Source organism: Erinaceus europaeus, chromosome 2 (genome assembly GCF_950295315.1).
Source record: "Erinaceus europaeus chromosome 2, mEriEur2.1, whole genome shotgun sequence".
In the NCBI taxonomy this organism is placed as follows: domain Eukaryota; kingdom Metazoa; phylum Chordata; class Mammalia; order Eulipotyphla; family Erinaceidae; genus Erinaceus; species Erinaceus europaeus.
Window position 1 is genome coordinate 5,881,522 of NC_080163.1, and position 21,925 is coordinate 5,903,446.

At 48.7% G+C, this 21,925-nt stretch overlaps 2 protein-coding genes across 2 annotated transcripts in view; one reads left to right on the forward strand and one right to left on the reverse strand.

Moving 5' to 3' along the window:
• Window positions 1-21,925, forward strand: part of SPACA6 (sperm acrosome associated 6) — a 231,142-nt gene that overhangs the window by 168,943 nt on the left and 40,274 nt on the right. The gene's annotated exons all lie outside the window — the stretch shown is intronic.
• LOC103127266 (sialic acid-binding Ig-like lectin 14) lies at window positions 2,594-6,681 on the reverse strand. Its single transcript, XM_060186379.1, has 6 exons — window positions 6,129-6,681; window positions 5,700-5,975; window positions 5,463-5,510; window positions 3,611-3,868; window positions 3,340-3,490; window positions 2,594-3,238 (listed from the first exon to the last, which is right to left on the reverse strand). The coding sequence occupies exons 1-6, from the start codon at window positions 6,610-6,612 to the stop codon at window positions 3,208-3,210; spliced, it is 1,248 nt and encodes a 415-aa protein (XP_060042362.1). The 5' UTR covers window positions 6,613-6,681; the 3' UTR covers window positions 2,594-3,207.

A 21,925-nucleotide genomic window follows, 5' to 3' on the forward strand; every position in this document is an offset into this window, starting at 1 on the left:
TTACATAATCACTGTTTTACCTGGTATTGGTTTAATCCCCACTGGTTAGATGGAAGTTTTCTATGTTCTGTTCATGGTCTTTTTGCTCCACCCCCTCTCCTAGTTATTTCCTTTCCCTGCTACTTCCAGTGAAGAGATGCATAAAAGGCAATGTATCTCATTAATAAAGGAGATACTGCTTCCCAGCTCAGCCATGAGTCCCTGGTCATCTCTCTACCGTCATCTCTACCACCTGTGAAGCTAGCCCAGCCCGGCAATGCTTCTCTCCCTTTCTTCCTTCTCCTTTCTTTCCATCCTTCCTTCCTTTTCTTCTTTTTAAATTTTTCTTTTTTATTATTGCTGGGGAGCAGAGACCTAGACCACAGCTGCCCTGGCCAGACTTCCAGAATTACTCAGAGCTCTTCATGCTACATTGTATTTTAGACAAAGTCAGAGACAAAGAGAAAGAGAGATGAGAAGACTCCAGGGAGAGGGTGACAGAGAGCACCACATAGAAGCTTCCTTCAGCTCAGCAGAGGCCTGGCTGGAAGCTGGGCTGTGCACAGGGCAAAGCAGCTTAGGACACAGGCCAGCTGCTCATCCTTGCTGGGAAATTGTGCAGATGCAGTCACAGCTGCCATGTTGTCCCCTCAGGTTATTGCCAGTTCCCAGGAGATTTAGGCGACATTCTTGGAGTGCCTGTTCCACCATGTTGTCCACTCAGGTTATTGACAGTTCCCACGAGAGTTAATTCAACATTCTCAGAGTGCCTTTCCCAAACAATCCTGTCCCAATTTGTCACTCCTGGTTTTTGCCCTATAAAGCCATCCTGCTTCCGCCTCTCTCTCTCTTTCCCACTTTTCACCTTGGTGAATGGACGCAGAGAAGGGTGCTGTGTGTAGCGGGAGGCAGCCATTTTTGCTAGCACCACGTGGCCCGAACCACTACGCTCTCACCCAACTCTGATGTGCCCGTGCGAAGAAAGATTTGTGTTCCCTCTTCACCCCGGATCTCCTCTATCATTCCTCCATGGCTCAGCCCGACACATCCTGCTGTAGGAAATTGTGAGGGTGTGGTAGAGACTGGCAGGGTTTGACCTGAGGAGTGCATCTATCCTGTCAGTCTCTCTCTCTACCGAGAGGTTGAGCAAGGAGAGACAGGAGTAAACCCAAAGGTTTGCCCCATTTATCAGACTTCCTTCCTCACAAAGCACCCTGCATTCCTGATACTATGGCCATTAGATAAAAAGGAAGGGGGAGATGTCAGGAAATTGTGAGGATGTGGTTGAGCTTGGAAGGCTTGATTTAAGGGGACATCCAGCCTCTCTTCTTCTCAGACTCCCTGCATTCCTGATACTAGGGACTACTCCCTTATGATCTACATAATCACTGTTTTGCCTGAATGATCCACACCCATTCCATTCCTTTGATCTATCTTCTTTCTACCCTCAAGACCCTCCCTGCCTGCATGGTAGTATTAATCCTACCAGTTAAAACCCTCGCAACAGTTGCTAAGGAATTTCCTACATTTCCAGCCCCTTTTGTCTTTCTCCACCCCTTTCCTAGTATTTCTGTTCCGACTTGCCTCTTCTGGGTCCGCCCTTTAAAAGCCTTGGCTCTCTGATCAATAAAGAATTGAATGGTCTCACCACGAGGAGTCTATTCCTGAGTCATCTCCTTCACATCACTGAGTGAGCAGCAGCCCAGGCTGTCTCTGGTTGAGTTCTCTCCAACCCAGAGAGTACGCACAAGGAAGAAGCACCCCCATGCTAGCCTGGCAGCCTGCCCTGGAGCTCTTCCTGGCAAAGCATTTGCCCTGCCCTGGCCTTTCCCAAGAACATTCTGCATAGGGGGAAACCTGCCTCCACACCCAGTGCACCACAGGCCAAGGCTGGTTTCACAGGAGGGTCCCTGCAGACAAATGAAGAACTTCTTGGAGATGAAGATTCCTTCTAGGGGGCTGGGTGGTGGTTCACAGGGTAGTATGAAGTTCAAGGACCCACGCAAGGATCCTGGTTCAAGCCCCTGGCTCAACACCTGCATGGAGGTCACTTCAAAAGCACTGAAGCTGGCCTGCAGGTCCCCTCCACCACCCGTCTAAATTTCTCTCTGTCCTATCCATTAACATGGGAGGATACACCAGGAGAAGTAGATTGAGAAACTGAGCCCCGGTGATAACCCAGGAGGAAAAAAAAAAAAGGAGAGAAAGAGAGGGAAAGGGAGAGGGAGAGGGTAGAGGGAGAGGAATAGAGAGAGAGAGAGAGAGAGAGAGAGAGAGAGAGAGAGAGAGAGAGAGAGACTCCTTCTAGAGAGGAAGATGTCAGCTGTGGAGAGGGCAGCACTAGTGTCCAGGACTTTCCTTTCTCACTGCCCTCCACACACACTTTTATTTCCCATGGGGGATTGAGGATGTCTGCCTAGTGATCCTCCTTTCTTCTACCCAAAGTGTTCTGCAGGAACAAAGCAATTTCTTATTGAATCAACTCATTTAATTTCAACCACAACACTGCTCAGCAATGGCTCCTGGTGGTTCTGGGAATTGACTCTGGGGCATCAGCACCTCAGAAAAGAAGGTTGTTTGCATAACCATAATGCTGTCTCCAGAGCAAGAGAGCCATTTTTAAGAGATTTATTGATTGATTGTTCTACTAATGTGTTCATTTCTGAGAAACAGGGACAGATACCAGGGCACTGCTCAGCTATGGCATATAGAGGTGCTGGGAATTGAACCCAGGTCCTCAAGTTGGCAGGTAAGGACTGCTCTCTACCTCCTGTGCTCCACCCCAGCCCCTGACACAGCTATGGGGGAGCAGAGCCAGCACCATCTGGGAGGTTGCTGAGACTCCCCAGCCTGTCCTATGTTCACAGAAGATTCTTTCTTTCTTTCTCTCACTATGAGCCTGATGCCAGTCCAGTCCTCTGTCCAGACTGGGAAGAGGGTCAGAGGGAGGAAGCTGCCCACACCCACCCTCACCAGAGGGGCTGTGAGCACCCAGCCCTCTGCTCAGGCCTGGTGCCAGTGCCGTGGCCCCTTGAGGCAGACCTGCCCCCTACCACCGGGAGCAGGAGGGTCCCATCCTGCCTCAATGGGGCTGGTCTCTCCCACTGGGACGGCCACTCAGCATCCCGTGCAGGGACCAGCCCTCATCCAGATGTGCAGGTCAGCTGGGGAGGGTCCCGGGGGCTGAGAGGTGCCCCCCCCCCGGGTGCTCAGTGTCTGAGTCTCTCCTCAGTTCTGTCTGCTGGAGGAGCCTGGGCACCTGCAGAGCCAGCAGCAGATGGGTCAGTGCCCCAGGCCTGGGGACAGCCTGGCCACACCCACACCTACACCCCCTCCCCCAGGGAGGCCCAGGCTGCTCACTTGGTGTAGTAGATCCAGGTGAGGCCATAGGTGAGCAGGAAGCCAGCCCCCATGAGGCCTCCCCTGATGAGGGTGAGGACCAGGGGCCAGGAACCTTCCCCCTGCTGCTGCCCCTGCTCCTGTTCTGCACAAGTGCAGGGAAGTTGGCTTCCTAGAGGAGGAGACAGCTCAGGGAAGCTCTTCCCAAGGCCCAGTCCCCCCCCCCCATGTGCACACACCAGACCAAGCAGCCTCCTCCAGCCCCAACCTGGCCCCAGGGCCCTGCACTCACCCTGCAGGGACAGACTGAATGACAGGTGCTGGGCACCCAGCTGGTTGTGGGCCTGGCAGGTGAACTGGCCCTGCTCCCCAGGCCCAGCGTGGGGCAGCTCCAGGACCCCGGGCTCCGAGGGCTCAGAGGGGCTCAGGGCTCTGCCATCCAGGCTCCAGCTCAGTCTGGTGGGGGGGTTGCTGTCAGCCGCACACACCAGATGCAGGAACTGGCCCTCCTGGATGACCACAGAGCTGTGGTTTCTCAGGATCCATAAGGCTAAGGACAGGGACAGGGCAGGGTGGCAGGAGTGGCGGCGTCTGTCTGTCTGTCTGTCTGTTCCTCAGGCTTCCAGCAGACAGAGCCACAAGTGGACAGGAGCACCACGTACCAAGTACTGGGGGAGTAGAGATTAGGGCAGCAGGGGGCGACAGTGACCCCCTGGTCCTGTGTGGGGCAGAAGGTGGATGGGGTAAGGAGTGGGGAAGCATGGTGGGCAGAGCACAGGCCCTGCAGCACGAGGAATTGAGGCCTCTCCCTGGCACAGCACGAGCCCCAGTGATGCTGGGCTTCTGTCTCCCTTCACCTGCCTCTGGTCCCCCTGCCTCTCCCTCTTTCACCCTTTTTCATAAAAAAATACATGGATCTTTATAGAAAAAAAGAGTGGGGGCAGGTAGTGGCACTCCTGGTTTCAGTGTGCAAGGACCTAGGTTCGAGTCCCTGGTCCCCACCTGCAGGGGGAAAGTTTTGCAAGTGGTCAAATATTGTTGCAGGTGCCTCTATGCCTTTCTCCTTCTCTGTCACCCTATTCTCTCTTGATTTCTGGTTGTTTCTATCAAAAAAGATAATAAAAATTTTAAGAAAAAAGGGAAAAGAAAGAAAAGAAGCAATAGACGGGCACAAGGTGGTGGCACAAGCACCAGAATTCAAGCCCCCAGTCCTCACTGAATGAGGGGAAGCTTCAAGGATGGAAGTTTCCTGCAGAACCATTATGTGGTCTTCTCAGCCTTCACAAAACATCTGAACAATGTTTTACCACCAGGGTTATCACTGGACTTCAGTGACTATATGATTCTACAGCCCAGAGGCAATTTTGATTTATGGGAAGAGACAGTGATAGAGAGAGATATACAGGGAGAGGAAAACAGAGGAGGAGAGACATGTGTCAGCACTGCTCCAGCACATGACAAGCTTCCCCACTGCAGGTGGGAGCTGGGGGCTTGAACCCAGGTTCTCACACATGATGGTGGTGCAGCAGTGCAGGGCTTTCTCACCCTCTCTGTTTCTCTGAGACAGAGAGAGAGAGAGAGAGAGAGAGAGAGAGAATTGGCCCAAAGAAGGTCCTGAGTTTAATGCCAAGTTCCAGCTAAAGAAAAAGGAAAGAATGAGAGAATGAAAGAAAGAAGGAAAGAAAGAAAGGAAGGAAGGAAAGAAGGAAGGAAGGAAAGAAGGAAGGAAGGAAGGGAGAGGGAGAAAGAGAGAGAGAGAGAGAGAAAGGTGAAAATGAAAGGCAGTTAGGAAGCCCACATGGTGAAGGGTGTTCACTGGTCTGTTGCAGCCCCGATTTCCCAGCATGCACAGGCCCTGAGCAGACAGACCTCACACCTGAAGCCTCACAAAGCTGGGGCAGCTGCAGCTCCACTTGGAAAACCAGCAAGGAGTGGATGAAGGGGAGTCAGTAAAGGGAAGAGAGGAGACAGGAAGAGTGCACTGGGCCCAAGGGTGCCAGACACAGGGCGGGAGGGGGGGGAAGAAGGGCAGGCCCAGGGAGGGGGCAGGGGGGTGAGGGAGGCTGTCACCTCCAGCTCTGAGCCCTGGGTGGCAGCAGCTCTGGTCCCAGCCCAGCCCTGGGGAGACAGAAGCTCCTTCCTACCTGTGTGGTTTCCCTGGGAAAGTGTGGTGGTGAGAAAGCGTGGAGCATCTGGGAGGGAAGATGGGGAGGGGTGAGGACATGGTCTTCACTTCAGAGACCCACATAAAGGATGGCAGGAAGGGACAGGTCTCCTGATGGCTGCCTCCCCCTCTGCACCCCCATCTCCTGTGGGAGAGGCTCAGATGGGAGCCCTTCCTGCACCCCCACCCCTTAGCCCCCCATCCCCTCAGCACTCACAGGACACATCGAGTCTGATGGTTCTCTCTGTGCTCACTAGAGCCTGAGAGACTTTCACCTGACAGGTGAGGTTGTTGCCATGATCTTGGGGTCTCGGAGTGAAGCTGATCACTGGGGACCTCAGGCTCCAGGGGTCCAGAGAGTCAAGAGCATCCCCCAGCCAGGAGAACTGGGGGGCTATCCCCTCACAGGACCCCTCCAGGATGCAGCTCAGCCTTGCAGGCTGACCAGAAACCAGGGGCTCCTCAAAGTGGATGTCAGGCTGTGCTGTCAGGGCTGAGACAGGCAGGGAAAGAGGTGTCCCTGAGGAGGGCAGAGCCTGGGTCTCTTCCTCCCACCCCACACCCTGGAGCAGGGACACCCCTGAATCCTGCCCTGAAGGGGAGCTTCCCCACCCCAGGGTCCTTCTCCACCCCAGGCCCCACCTACCTGTCACCTGCAAGGTCAGCTTCTTCTCTTTGTAGCTATACTTTTCATCTCCACTCTCCACTCTGAAGAAGTAGGCTCCCTCGTCTTCCTTCCTGGCACCTGTGATGCTCAGGGAACAGCTGTTTGTAGGGTCTCTGAGAAGTTTGTACCTGTGCTCGGTCTCTGGCTTCATGGGTCTATTTTGGTTGTTCATGGCCACTGGAGAATCCTTGTGCTCATCGTCCCCATCCCGGAACCAGTAAGTGAAGATTCTGTTGAGGTCCAGAAATATCCCAGGGTAGGAGAAGGAGCAGGGCGCAAGGACACACAGCCCCTCCTGCACCACTACTGACTCCGGCACTTGGATGTTTATTCTTGGATTCAGAATCTTGGGCACTGGAGGAGCAGGGGGTCTCAGAAACCTTCTCTTTGTCCCATACATGATTTGTCCCTGCACCCACTCATCCCTCCACAGCAGAGCCAGCAGCAGCAGCAGGGACCTCATCACCCCCTCCACTGGGCAGAGCTGGGCAGGTTGCTCTGCTGGGAAAGAAAATGCCCAAGTGTGAGGCAAGGCGGGTGCAGGAGGGGGAAGCTGCAACAGGAAGCTGGGGTGACAGCAAGTTGCCTGCACCTGCAGAGGGGGGACTTGGGCTCCAAGGGCGTGGGGGTGCAGCTTGGAAGTTGGGGCCTGTCTCCCCATCATCATTCCCCCGTGGAAACTGGGTCCTACTGGGATCCTGAGAGGTTTATCTTGAGCATAAAGTCCCTAGAACCTGTGTGTCTCTGCACAGATGGTGTCTCTACTCAGGTGATGTCTTGTTCAGGGGGTATCTCGGCACAAGTGATATATCTTCTGAGATGATGTCTCTACACGGCTGGAGTCTCTGTTAAGGTGATGTCTCTGTTCAGGTGGTGTCTCTACTCAGGTGATGCTTAGAACACTTCCTACCACACCCCTGTCGACTGGGGTCTCTGGGTCCTCAGGTTCAGCTGTGATGGGAGATGCCCAGGTTGAGGTCTGTCCCTGTCTGTGAGAAGGTTCAGTTCTCAGGGACAAGGGCCAGGAGATGGCTTGCCAAGCAGAGTGCATCCTTTACTATGTGTGAGGACCTAGGTTCAAGTCCCAGGCCACCACACAGATGCTCCATACACAGAGGAATCTTTAAGAGTGGTGGGGCAGTGTTTTGATGTCTCTTGTTCCTCTTCCTCTTCTCCTTCTCCTTCTCCTTCTTTTTCTCCTTCTCCTTCTCTCTCTCTCTCTCTCTCTCTCTCTCTTTTCTCTCTCTCTGTTTCATGCCTTTATGGGTGGGAGGGAGAGTCTTCCAGGAGACACAAAAATCCTGGAAATCACCCCTAAAGAATTTTGATCCATACTCCCAGAGGAGGAGAAATGTTAGGGAAAGATGACCAGGGGTTTCTGAGCCCAAATTCCATCAGGACCCAGAAAGAGAAGAGGGAAAAAGGAAGGACACTTGGAAGCAGTAATAAATGTAGGTGTGAATTAGAAAGGAAGAGAAGGCAGGACTATACGGGGGGAAATGAGCAAAACATAGATATTTATAGAATAATAGTGAGGCCATTCTGTGACCTTGGGAGAACTACTGCAGTTTCCAATGGAGGAACTGGAGACACAGAACTCTGGTGGTGGGAAAGGTGTGGAATTATACCCCTGTTGTTTTATAATTTTGTAAATGAGGGAGTCGGGCGGTAGCACAGCGGGTTAAGCACACGTGGTGCAAAGCGCAAGGACCGGCATAAGGATCCCGGTTCGAGCCCCCGGCTCCCCACCTGCAGGGGAGTCGCTTCACAGGCGGTGAAGCAGGTCTGCAGGTGTCTGTCTTTCTCTCCCCCTCTCTGTCTTCCCCTCCTCTCTCCATTTCTCTCTGTCCTGTCCAACAATGATGACATCAATAACAACAACAGTAATAACTACAATAATAAAACAACAAGAGCAACAAAAGGGAATAAATAAATAAATTTTTTTATTTTTTTAAATTTGTAAATCAATATTAAATCACTAATAAAAGTTGTAAAAAAAAAACCCTGGCAGTCAAGAAAAAGAAAGAAAGGAGAGGAGAGGAGAGGAGAGGAGAGGAGAGGGGAGGGGAGGGGAGGAGAGGGGAGGGGAGATGGGGAGGAGAGGAGAGAGGAGAGGAGAGGGAAGGAGAGGAGAGGGAAGGGGAGGGGAGATGGGGAGGAGAGGAGAGGAAAGGGGGAGGAGGGGAGGAGAGGAGAAGTGACGGGAGGAGAGGAGGGGAGAGGAGGGGAGAGGAGAGGAGAGGGGAGGGGAGGGGAGGGGAGGAGAGGAGAGGAGAGGAAAGGGGGAGGAGGGGAGGAGAGGAGAGGAGAAGAGATGGGAGGAGAGGAGAGGAGGGGAGGGGAGAGGAGAGGAGAGGGGAAGGGAGGCGAGGGGAGGGGAGGAGAGGAGAGGAGAGGTGAAGAGATGGGAGGAGAGGAGGGGAAAGGAGAGGAGAGGGGAGGGGAGGGGAGGAGAGGAGAGGTGAAGAGATGGGAGGAGAGAAGGGGAGAGGAGAGGAGAGGGGAGGGGAGGGGAGGGGAAGAGAGGTGAAGAGATGGGAGGAGAGGAGGGGAGAGGAGAGGAGAGGGAAGGGGGAGGAGGAGAGGAGAAGAGAAGAGATGGGAGGAGAGGAGGGGAGAGGAGAGGAGAGGGGAGGGGAGGAGAAGGAGGAAAGGGGGAGGAGGGGAGGAGAGGGGAGGGGAGGGGGGGAGGAGAGGAGAGGGGAGGGGAGGGGAGGGGAAGAGAGGTGAAGAGATGGGAGGAGAGGAGGGGAGAGGAGAGGAGAGGGAAGGGGGAGGAGGGGAGGAGAGGAGAAGAGAAGAGATGGGAGGAGAGGAGGGGAGAGGAGAGGAGAGGGAAGGGGGAGGAGGGGAGGAGAGGAGAAGAGAAGAGATGGGAGGAGAGGAGGGGAGAGGAGAGGAGAGGAGAGGAGAGGAGAGGGAAGGGGGAGGAGGGAAGGAGAGGAGAAGAGAAGAGATGGGAGGAGAGGAGGGGAGAGGAGAGGAGAGGAGAGGAGAGGAGAGGAGAGGAGAGGGAAGGGGGAGGAGGGGAGGAGAGGAGAAGAGAAGAGATGGGAGGAGAGGAGGGGAGAGGAGAGGAGAGGAGAGGAGAGGAGAGGAGAGGAGAGGGAAGGGGGAGGAGGGAAGGAGAGGAGAAGAGAAGAGATGGGAGGAGAGGAGGGGAGAGGAGAGGAGAGGAGAGGAGAGGAGAGGAGAGGAGAGGAGAGGGAAGGGGGAGGAGGGAAGGAGAGGAGAAGAGAAGAGATGGGAGGAGAGGAGGGGAGAGGAGAGGAGAGGGGAGGGGAGGGGAAGAGAGGGGAGGGGAGATGGGGAGGAGAGGAGAAGAGATGGGAGGAGAGGAAGGGAGAGGGGGAGGAGGGGAGGAGAGGAGAAGAGATGGGAGGAGAGGAGGAGAGAGGGGGAGGAGAGGAGAGGAGAAGAGATGGGAGGAGAGGAGGGGAGAGGAGAGGAGAGGGGAGGGGAGGGGAGGGGAGGGGAGGGGAGATGGGGAGGAGAGGAGAAGAGATGGGAGGAGAGGAAGGGAGAGGGGGAGGAGGGGAGGAGAGGAGAAGAGATGGGAGGAGAGGAGGAGAGAGGGGGAGGAGAGGAGAGGAGAAGAGATGGGAGGAGAGGAGGGGAGAGGAGAGGAGAGGGGAGGGGAGGGGAAGAGAGGGGAGGGGAGATGGGGAGGAGAGGAGAAGAGATGGGAGGAGAGGAAGGGAGAGGGGGAGGAGGGGAGGAGAGGAGAAGAGATGGGAGGAGAGGAGGAGAGAGGGGGAGGAGAGGAGAGGAGAAGAGATGGGAGGAGGGGAGAGGAGAGGGGAGGGGAGGGGAGGGGAGGGGAGGGGAGGAGAGGAGAGGGGAGGGGAGGGGAGGGGAGGGGAGGGGAGGGGAGCACCTGGCTGAGTGCGCACACTACAGTGTGCAAGGACCCGGGTTCAAGCCCCTGGTCCCCACCTGCAGGAGGAAAGCTTCATGAGTGGCGAAGGAGGGCTGCAGGTGTCTCTCTGTCTCTCTCCCTCTCTGCTCCTCCCCTCTCAATTTCTCTCTGTCTCTATCCAATAATAAATCTCTCTCTCTCTCTCTCTCTCTCTCTCACACACACACACACACACACACATTATAAAGCTGAATCTGCAGACAAAGGAAAGCCTCAGGGGACTCAGGCACTGCTGTCCTGACCTCATAACATAATGAAGGGTGTCGGGGCCTCTGGTAGGATTTGTTGAGGATCTGAGAGGCCAGGCTTCTGAAGACCCTCTGGTCTGGGGTCCTTTGATCCATCTCTGACTTCCCTCTCATCTAGGCCCCCCTCCTTCCCAGCCTTCTCCCAGTTGTACCTGTATAATAGCCACCATTCTCTGGGAGAGTCAAGAAACTGGCCGGCCTCAGCAGACACCAGTCTCTGATCACAGGTTTGAATAGCAGCAAAGCAATATCCCTTCACGCAACAACTACTGTGACAGTGTTCACCATTCTGTGGCCTAGGGAAGCAGGTCCTGATCTGGCTTCAAGAGGTTACAGTCCTGAAGCTGTCACTGCCTGAGGAGAGAAAGGTTATAAGAGATGTTTGATGAAAAGACTTGGCGGGGGCAGCATCATGGTTCTGCAAAGACTCTCCTGCCTGAGGCTCTGAGGTCCCAGGTTCAGTCCCTAGCACCACTATAAACCAGAGCTGAGCAGGGCTCTGGTCTCTCTCGGTCTCCCTCTCTCCCTCTATCTCATTAAAAAGTGAATAAAATATTAAAAATAAAAGAAGAAGCTTGGGAGTTCAATTTCGGTTAGGGGTGTAAAATATATAGCAGTTTGGAGAATCAGTATGTGACAGTGTGCAAGGACCCCTGATCCCCACTGCAGGGACAAAACTTGGCAAGTGGTAAAGCAGGACTGCAGGTGTCTCTCTTCCTCTCTCTCTCCCTCTTCCCTCTCGCTTTCTGATAGTCTCTACCCAATAAATAAATAAAGATTAAAGAAGAGAGAGAGAATCAGCAAGTGTTCCATCTACAAGTCTGGAATTTAGGAATAAAGTCTAGCCAGACACATGGACTTGGAGTGTGACAGTACAGATGGCTGATCAGGTAGAGAGAGAGAAAGAGCCAGATGTCTCTCTGACACATGTGCTGCCAGGGATTGAACTCAGGAACTTGTGCTTGAAAGTCCAATGCTTTATCCACTGCACCATCTTCCAGACCATATTACTATTACTATTACTATTACTATTACTATTACTATTACTATTACTATTACTATTACTATTACTATTACCATGATTGTGTTACCAGAGCACTCTACCCAGCTCTGGTTTATAGTGGTGCTGTCTCCCTAACCCCGGATGGTGCTTAGAGGCACAACTCTGAAGGAAATCACAAAGGACATGAATTTAAATGTTACAAAGATGAGGACTGGGCGGGGTACATAGCATAATGGTTATGCAAAAAGACTCTTATGTTTGAGGCTCCAAAGTCCCAGTTTTAATCCTCCCCACCACCATAAACTGGAGATGAGTAGTGTTCTGGGAAATAAATAGCATAGCATAGCATAGCATAGCATAGCATAGCATAGCATAGCATAGCATAGCATAGCGTAGAATAGAATAAAAAGGACCATCTTCAGGGGTTCCAGGAGCTGGGTACCAGACCTATCTTCCTACTGAAAATAACTAAATACACACAGAGAGTAAATCACTTTAACCCTTAAAATCATTGATGAGCTGAATGGGAGGGAAGTTTCAGTGTAAAAATCTAGACTGTGGTGAGAATTGAGAGATGGCCATATTGAACCTGCCAGTGTGAACTTGGACCTTCAGGGGCCTGAGAATTAGTCAAGTGAGACTGTATATCAGGGTTGGGGGAGGGGCTCTAGACTTGTGGGGGTTCAAACCTTCTGCACACTCCTGGATTCTGTCCATGGGGTCAGAATGGGGAGGAGGGCCAGTCCCAACCACCCCCTAACCCTGTCTCTGCTGAACCTTGATCATGTGTGTTGGGGGGGAGATAGAGACGCATCTCTAGGTTGAAGTGTACAAAACCGTGTCCTGAGGGCATGGAAATTGCAGAGCAACTCTGAAAAATGTTCTTCTACCTAAGGCTTGGAGGTCCCAGGTTCAATCCCCAGCTGAGCTGATAAAATAAAAAAAAAAATAATTCCAAAAGCTGAGCCAGAGAGGAAGAAAAAAAAAGCCTCAGCCCCTAGACTTTGGCTGAAGACATTAGCTAGTGAAAGGGCTGATTTCTGGTACTCAGCCACCTGGATTCGTTAGTAGAGGTAGTCAGGCGGTAGAGCAGTGGGTTAAGCGCACATGGCTCATATATTTTAAAATTATCTTTATTTATTGATTGTATAGAGATCGTCAGAATTGAGAGGAAAAGGGAAGATAGAGATGGAGAAAGAAAGAGAGACACCTGCAGCCCTGCTTCACCACTTGGAAAGCTTTCCCCTTACAGGTAGGGACTGGGGGCTTAAACCCAGTGCATTATAACATATGCACTCAACCGGCTGCAGCACCACATGGCCCCCCAAATTTTTTTATTTTATTTGATAGAACAGACAGAAATCGAGAGGGTAGGAGAAGATAAGAGACGGAGAGAGAAAGAGACAGACCTACAGACCTGCTTCACAACTTATGAAGCTTCCTCCCCCCCACCCCTTATAGGTGGGGACCTGGGGCTTGAACATTGATCCTTGTGCATGGTAATGTGTTCAACCACATGCCAGTAAAGTGTATTTTTAAAGGCCCAGACCCAGAATTGCTTCACCCTGTTACCCCATGCTGGGGCTCACCTGTCAACTGTGGCAACACAGGTAAGATTGGTGTGTGGGTGGGTGGAGGGAAAGGAAGTTGCAGCCAGGAGCCACAGAGTGTGGACATAAGGACTTTGATCAAACAGGACAAGATGTTTCCCCCATGTGGAAGCGAATGTCTAAAAACCCCACTTAAGAAAAGGCCAAGGAGCCCAAAGAAAGTGTCGGCTCCTGCCCGGACAGCCAATTACTGGAGCCTTAGTATGCTTTGCGCCCTCGGTGGGAAGCCATATTGCCTCCCCCACCCAGAAGCAATTACAGGGATTGTATTGGGGGGGGTGGGGACTTGTAACTCAGCTCACTGCTTCCAGTCTGTCTCTTGGTGGTGCTATTTGTGAATAGACCCACTTTGTTGGTGGGATATCTGTTAGCTTGAAAAAATATATATATGCATACATGTTAGAAACAGAGGGTAATCTTCTCTCCTGGGTCAACTAGGAATACCAAAGGAGATTACCTGGTACTGAAACAAGGCAGGACTAGAATGACTTCAGGAACCCACCAAATAACCAGTGAGTGCAAACACGTGTGGCTCGTGGACCGAGAGGAGCCTAGGGAGAGATTAAGTGGCTGGTAATAGTCTGGCAACTTACCAATTGAGGCACCACCCCCAGTCTGTTTTTCCAACAAAAAGGTGGCTGAGGGGAGGAGAGGACTCCCCTAAGACTCACCAAATGCAACTGTGAGTCTCCGTTGCTACTGCCCTCAGAAGCTGGAGCAGCAAGGGGGAGGCCCTGTGCTAACATAAGGGGACAGAGAACTAACCAGGAAACTCAGGAGAAGATCTACACATCAGAGGCCTAGCAGTAGGGCTGTATTGTGGGAGCCTTTCACATTGTTCTCTTGATGAGAACAACCAGCAAACTCAGGAGATCTATAGCTTGGTGGCCTAGTGGTGGGGGTGTGTGGTGGGAGCCTTTCCATGTTGTTATCCTGATGAGAACATAGTGAATAGTTGCCTCAGAACCTACAGACTATAAACAGGACTTGTTTAGAAACCTCACAGGGCCCAGCAATGCTGTCCGTCTCGGCACAGAAGCTGAATTGAGCCTAAAGCTTTGGATCCTTGGGGTGTGAGAGTCTCTTTGCATAATCACTGGATTACCTCTCCCCCACCCTGCTTTATCTCTTGGTTAGGAGTGAGGGATTAAGCTAAAAAGCCTACTTATAGTTTAAAAGCCCTCAAGCTTCCATAGCCTACAGGGAAGAAAAAGAACAGAGCAAGCTTTAACAGCCACTGTGCTGCAACTCAGGGATTAAAATAATATTGAAACAACTGTTAATTTCCACAGCTGTGAACCCTTTAAGTAACTTACTTAGACACAAGTCAATCCAGGCAAGAGTGACCAGTAATTCAAAAAGTACTGAGAGAGGGACCTCATAACATAGTATATACAATGGTTAAACCAACAAGTAGAAATATTGGAGAAATGAACCAGGATAAGAATCCAGCTAAAAGCCCCCCAAAGGTTGGACCACAAAATAGTGAGGTTAACATCAAAATGCTTGTTAAGGAAATAATCACAGGAGTGAATAAAGAGTTTGAAAGAATTGTAATCAGAAATACAGAAACAACAAATGAGACTCTGGAATAAAACACTAATTATCTCAAAGTTATTAGAGAAAAGAAAGCTGAAATAGCTGAGCTAAGAACACAACTTGCTGAACAAGCTAAAACAGTATCAGAACAGGGGAACAAAATAGATGAATTCCAGAAAAGAGTAGAGGGGAGAGAAAATAGAATGAATAAGGCTGAAGACAGAATTAGCAAGATCAAGGATGAATTAGAGATAACTAAAAATGAAGTAAGAGATCTCAAAAAGAGATGAAGAGATACTGAAAACAACAACAGAGACATATGGGATGACTTCTAAATAAATAATATATGCAGTATTGGCTTAGCAGAAGACGAAAGAGAGGGAGAGGAAGAAAGCATTCTTCAGGACATAATAGCTGAGAACTTCTCTAGTCTAGAAGACATAAAACACATAAAGGTTCAGGAAGCCCACAGGGTCCCAAACAGAATTAACACAGACTTAAAGACACCAAGACACATCATATTTAGAATGGAAAAGAGTAAGGATAAAGAAAGGATCCTGAAGGCTGCAAGAGAAAAAGAAAGAGTCACCTAGAGAGGAAAACCCATAAGATTAGCAGCTGACTTCTCCATACAAACACTACAGGCCAGAAGAGAATGGCAAGATATCTATCAAGTGCTCAATGAGAAAGGCTTTCAAACAAGACTACTGTATCCTGCTAGTCTGTCATTCAGACTAGATAAAGGCATAAAAACCTCAGACAGGCAACAGTTGAAAGAATTAACTATCACCAAGCCTGCCCTGAAACAAGTTCTGAAATGTCTCCTATAAACAACCAGATCACCATAAACATGCCATATATCAGAACACTCTAAAAATCTACAAAAATGGCATTAAAATATCTTCAAGTTATGATATCAATAAATGTCAGTGGCCTGAATTCACCTATTAAAAGGCACAGAGTAGGGAGATGGATCAGAAAACACAACCCAACAATATGCTATCTGCAGGAAATCTACCTAACTCAACAAGACAAACACAGACTCAAAGTGAAAGGAAGGAAAACTATCATACAAGCCAATGGCCCACAAAAAAAGGGAAGAACAGCTATTCTCATATCTGACATGATAGACTTTAAAGTAAATACAATTTTAAAAGATAGGGATGAACATTACTTAATGCTCAGAGGATCAGTCAATCAAGAGGACTTAACAATTATTAACATCTATGCACCCAATGAGAAGCCACCTAAATACATCAAACATCTACTGAAAGAGCTGCAGCAATATATTAACAGCAACACAGTAATAGAAACAAGAGGGTAATCAAGAGGGAAGGGGCAGATAGAGAGGGAGAAAGAAGGGGGCTGGGCAGTGGCACACTGGTTAAACACACGTCTCACCAAGCGCAAGGATGCAGATTTGAGTCCCTCGCTGCCCACCTGCAGGGGGGTCCACTTCACAAGCAGTGAAACAGGTCAGCAGGTGTCTCTCTTTCCTCTCTATCTTCCCATCTCCTCTCTATCTTCTCTCAATTTCTCTCTGTCCTATCTGAAAAAAAAAGAAAGAAAGAAAGAAAGAAAGAAAGAAAGAAAGAAAGAAAGAAAGAAAGAGCCATCATGAGTGGATTCATAGTGCTAGCGCTGACCCTCAGCAACTGGAAGGGGAAAAAAAAAGAGAGACTTGAAGCATTGCTTCACTGTTTGTGAAGCTTCCTCCCTGTAGGTGGGGACCAGGGGCTTGAACCCCAGTCCTTGTGCACTGTAATGTGTGTGCTCAACCGGGTGCAGTACCAGCCAGGCCTACCTGCTAGATTTTTGTAATAGGTCCCATGCCAAGGAAGGAGACAGCATCTTCATTTGAAGGATGACCCCCCCCCATCTCCAGTTCTACTTCCTTCCTCCATGGCAGGGGCCAGGGGAAGGTCTGGGTGCCCACAAAGAGTGGTTACCATACTGAGTACATCACAGTCAATTTAGGGGTTCACAGACTGGGCCCATGACCATTTACCTTTTGCAAGATTGTGTAGGACTTGCTATGCTTTCAGAACAAAGGATTGTTCTCTTTCTCCTGCAACCCCTTACTGGGGATGAAGTTAAGATACAACACAAAGGAACTTACAAATAAATGGATCTTGGGGCTGGGTGGTGGTGCACCTGGTTAAGTGCACAAAGACCTGGGGTCAAGCCCCTGACCCCCACCTGCAGGGGAAAAGCTTCACAAGTAGTGAAGCACTTCTGCAGGTGTCTCTCTCACTCTCTTTCCCCCTTCCCTCTCAGTTTCTCTCTGTCCTATTAAATTAAGTGAATAAAGTGAAATGAAAACAAATCAGTGTGAGTTGTGCCTGAGATTTTGTGAGAACTTGGAGGGAGGAGACACAGAAGAGTGTGGAACTATCCCCTGTAATGTTCCAACCTTGTAAACCATTTCCAATCACAAATAAAATAATGGCTTGAAAAAATAAATTGTTTGGGTAAGGGGGAAAAGTTAATTTTTTGCTCTGTGTGCAAGAGTGGGCTCTGTTTCCTTTTTCAAAAATAAATTTTAAAATAGTCTCAATTTTACAGAAACGTTGAAAAGATACATAGTATCCAGGCTTCTGTGTTACATCTAGAGTACATCAGATGTCAGGCGAAGGCAAGAACTAGTTGGGTCATGGGCCCCTGGGAATATACCTAAATAGACCTACTAGTTTTTCCCAAAACTGAGACCCCCAAATTTTCATCTGCAAAATTCTTGCTCTTAGGTTTATGATTAGTCAACAATTTGTTCTGCTTTATATATTAACTCTTTTTCAGCCACCAGGTTCCAGATGCTACCATGATGCCAACCAGACTTCCCATGGCAGACAACCCCACCAGTGTCTCCTGAAGCCCCGCTTCCCAAGAGCCCTGCCCCACTAGGGAAAGAGAGAGACAGGCTGGGTGTGTGGGTCAACCTGCCAACACCCATGTTCAGTGGGGAAGCAATTAGAGAAGCCAGACCTTCTATCTTCTGCACCCCCTAATGACCTTGGGTCCATGCTTCCAGAGGGATAAAGAATAGGAAAGCTATCAAGGGAGGGGAGGGGATATGGAATTCTGGTGGTGGGAATTGTGTAGAATTGTACCCCTCCTATACTATGGTCTTGTCAATATTTCCATTTTATAAATCAAAATTATATAAATTTAAAAAAAAGCTCATTGTAGGGGCCAGGTGGTGGTGCACCTGGTTGAGCACACAAAGACCCAGGTTTGAGCTCCTGGTACCCACCTGTAGAGGGAAAGCTTCACAAGTGGTGAAGCAAGGCTATGGGTGTCTGTCTGTCTCTCTTCTTCTCTGTCTCCCTCTTCCTCTCAATTTCTGACTGTCTCTATCCAATAAATAAGTAAAGATAAAAACAATTTTAAAACAGTTAATTGTATTTATGTATTTTCTTCAAGTTTAGGAGCTACTCTCTCCCCTAATCCAGCTTCCTAGTCCTATTCTGAACTCTGACTACATCTTCCCAGATAATATTTTTAGCCCACTTCCATGTTGACTGTCAAGCTCAAGCGAAAGTCACTAAAGTCATGGGTCCCTAGGAGTATACCTAAAATAGACTTCCTAGCTTCTTACCACCCTAACATCCCTATTCTAACCTGCTCTATTCCTACTTTCTGGATCCTATTTATTTTTTTAACTTTATTAGTGACTTAATATTGATTTACAAAATTATTAGATAGCAGGGTTATAGTTCCAAATCATTCCTACCACCAGAGTTCTGTGTCCTCATTTCACCACTGAAAATTATAGTAGTTCTTTAAGGTCACAGATATGGATTGACTATTATTTCTGTATATATATATATATATATATATATATATATATATATTCCCTTTTCCCCCATGATCCTGTCTTCCCTTCCTTTCTTTCCTTTTTAAATATTTTTTATTTATTTGTTAGAAACAGAGAGAACTTGAGAGCAGAGAGGAGATAGAGAGGAAGAGAGACACTTACAGTCTTGCTTCACCACTTATGAAACTTCCCCCTTCAGGTGGGAACCAGGGTCTTGAACCTGGGTCCTTGTGCATTGTAATGTGAGTGCTTAACTGGGCGCACCACTGCCTGGCCCCTCTTCCTTTCCTTTCTAAACTACACCTACACCTATTGCTATTTCTGAGTGTCCTTCATCCTCCTCCTCCTCCTCCTTCTCCTCCTCCTCCTTCTTCTTCTTCTTCTCTCTCTCTCTCTCTCTCTCTCTTCTGATGGAATTGGAGTTCAGAAGCCTCTGGCCATCTTTTCCTAACATTTCTCTTCCTCTAGGAGTATGGACTAAAATTCTTTATGGGATGCAGAAGGTAGAAGGTCTGGCTTCTATCTATAATTGCTTCTTCACCAGACATGGACGTTGACAAGTCAATCCATACCTCTAGCCTGTTTTTATCTTTCCCTAGTGAGGTAGGGCTCTGGAGAGGTGAGTTTCCAGGATACTTTGGTGAAGTTGTCTTCCCAGGGAACTCAGGGTGGAATCATGGTAGCATCTGCAACCTCATGGCTGAAAGGTGGTAAGAGATAAGGCAGGACAAAATGATTAATAAACAGGAACCAAAAAGCAGGAATAGAGCAGATTAGAATAGGGATCTTGAGAGTGGAAAGAATTCAAGAAGACTATTTTGGGTATGTTTCTAGAGGTCCATGACTTTAGTAGTTTTTGCTTGAGTTTGATAGCTAACATGGAGGTGAACAAAAATATAATCTGAGAAGATGGTGTCAGAGTAGAGAAAGGGGCTAGAAAATTGAATTAGGGCAGAGAACAGCTCCCAAACTTGAAGAAAATCTAGACAGCAAGTTAGTTGTTTATCCCATCCACCTGTCCCAGGGCCCATTTAAATATATATTTAGCACCTGTGTAACCTCTGAGTCTCTGTCAGCCTGAGCTCACAGTCAGTGGCCAAAGCTGGAAACAATTCTAGGGCCAGTCTTCCTCAAGTGGCAGAGTAGGATGTCAGCCTCCTTCATAGAGTAGGGAAATCCCTACCATTGATACATCATAGTGAAGGTTCCTATTTTTTTAAAAAAAAACATTTTGTCCTGCTCTACATCTTACCACCTTTCAGCCAGCAAGTTACAGATGCTACCATGATTCTATCCTGACTTCCCTGGGCAGATGACCTCACCAGTGTGTCCTGGAACCCCACCTCCCCAGAGCCCTGCCTCACTAGGGAAAGACAGAAACAGGCTGGGGTTATGGATCAACCCGCCAACACCCATGTCCAGCAGAGAAGCAACGACAGAAGCCAGAATTCTCACCTTTTGCATGCTATAAAGAAATCTGATGGGGCCGGGTGGTGGCGCACCTGGTTAAGGGCTCACATTAGAGTGCACAAGGACCCAGGTTCAAGCCCCCGGTACCCACCTGCAGGGGGAAAGCTTCACAAGTGGTGAAGCAGGGCTGCAGGTGTCTCTCTGTCTCTCTCCCTCACTGTCTCTCTTAGCCCTCTCAATTTCTAGCTGTCTCTATCCAGTAAATAAAGATAATACAAAAAAATGATTTAAAAAAAAAGCCAAGAAATTTGATCCATAGTTTCAGTGGGGGAGAAATGTTAGGGGAAGATGACCAGAGGGCTCTGAACTGCAATTCTATCAGGACCCAGAGAGACAAGAGGAAAAGAAGAAGAACACTCAGAGTAGCAATAGGTGTAGGTGTGACTTAATATTGGGAAGGGAAGGCAGAACCGTAGGAAAAATGGGCAAAGATAGATGATAGATAGATAGTCAGTCATAGAAATAATATGGGTCAACAAGGGCAACAGAAGGTAATAAATACATAAAAGAAAAAAGAGAGTGAGATGGGGGTCTCTCTAGCTTTAAAATAAATAAATAACCCATACTGTGACCTTGGGAGAACCACTGCAGTTTTCAATGAAGAGAACAGTGACACAAAACTCTAGTGGTCGACACAGTGTGAAATTATACCTGTTATTTTGTAATTTTGTAAAAAAAAAAAAAAAAAAGGCACCATAGTATTCTTATGTAACCCAATTATTTTTCTTGTCCTTAATATATTATATTACTGCTATATATTTGTTATGATTAGTAAACTAAAATCAATACATTGGTTGTTTTTTTTTTTACACTTTTCTTTTTTCTTTTTTATTACTAGCTTATTTATTTCAGATAGAGACAGAGAGAAATTGAGAGGGAAGGGGAAGAGAGAGAGGGAGAGACAGACACCTGTGAGGCCCCACACACACCCGGCAGAGGCAGGCACAAAGAGGCTTGATCCTGGGTCCGTGAGCATTGCAGCACCCGCACTCAACAACCTTCTGCACCTGTTGTAGCTGAATTTATGCCTTGCACAGTTTAAGCAAAGCCCAGGTCTGCCCCCTGCTGGAGGAGGTGCGCTCGGCAGGATTAACAAGGAAATCACCCATCAACTTAGATGCCCAGTACTGTGTTCTTTCTCCCAACTGTAAAAAATAATAAAATAGAAAAATAATCCAGCATATAATTTTATAGAGTAGTTTCACTGTTTATTTGTATGGATTTATTTACTAGTAAACTCTAACATCATCCTCCCAAGAAATTAAACTTTTGGGAATTGGGTAGTGCAGCTGGTTAAGCAGAAGGACCGGCATAAGGATCCTGGTTCGAGCCCCCGGCTCCCCACCTGCAGGGCAGTCGCTTCACAGGCGGTGAAGCAGGTCTGCAGGTGTCTGTCTTTCTCTTCCCCTCTCTGTCTTCCCCTCCTCTCTCCATTTCTCTCTGTCCTATCTAACAATGATGACATCAATAACAACAATAATAACTACAACAACAATAAAAAACAAGGGCAACAAAAGGGAAAATAAATATTTTTTATTTTAAAAAAGAAATTAAACTTTTAAAAATATGCATTTGGGGGACTGGGTGGTGGCACAGCTGGTTGTATGTACACATTACAGTTCACAAGGTCCCAGGTTCGAGGCCCTAGTCCCCACCTGCAGGGAAAAAGCTTCACGAGTGGTGAAGCAGGGCTGTAGGTGTCTCTCTGTCTCTCTCCCTCTCTACACCTGTCTCCTTCTCGATTTCTGACTCTATTCAATAAATACATAAAAAGATGATAGAAAAAAAATTAAAAGAAATATATGTGTATATTGTCAATTAGAGACAGTGAAATGAATAGGGACGGGGAGATGGAAGAGGGAGAAAGGAAGACACTGCAGTAAGCCTCCCCTCTGCAGGTGCAGACCAGGGGCTTGAACCTAAGTCCTTGCACACTGGAAGGAGTGCGTAGTAGTCTGTTTCAGCAGATTCAAGGGTTGAGCATAGACTGAATGTGTAAGGGACTTGGGGGCCCAGTGTCTGCGGATGGAGGGAGAGAATGATCGGAAGGCAGAGTACGGGTGCTGATGTCTGCTTTGGGGAGATGTGAACCTGCACAGTGTGACTATCAACCAGCATCTCCTTGTTAAAATTTTATTTATCTACTACTACATGGAGACAAACTGAGAGGGCA

Coding starts and splice junctions, on each gene's coding strand:
- LOC103127266 (XM_060186379.1), bottom strand. CDS start 6,612: ATGAGGTCCCTGCTGCTGCTGCTGGCTCTGCTGTGGAGGGATGAGTGG. Junction 3,869..5,462: donor TTCCCAGGGAAACCACACAG/GTAGGAAGGAGC, acceptor CCCTGTCCTTAG/CCTTATGGATCCTGAGAAAC. Junction 3,491..3,610: donor ATTCAGTCTGTCCCTGCAGG/GTGAGTGCAGGG, acceptor CTCCTCCTCTAG/GAAGCCAACTTCCCTGCACT.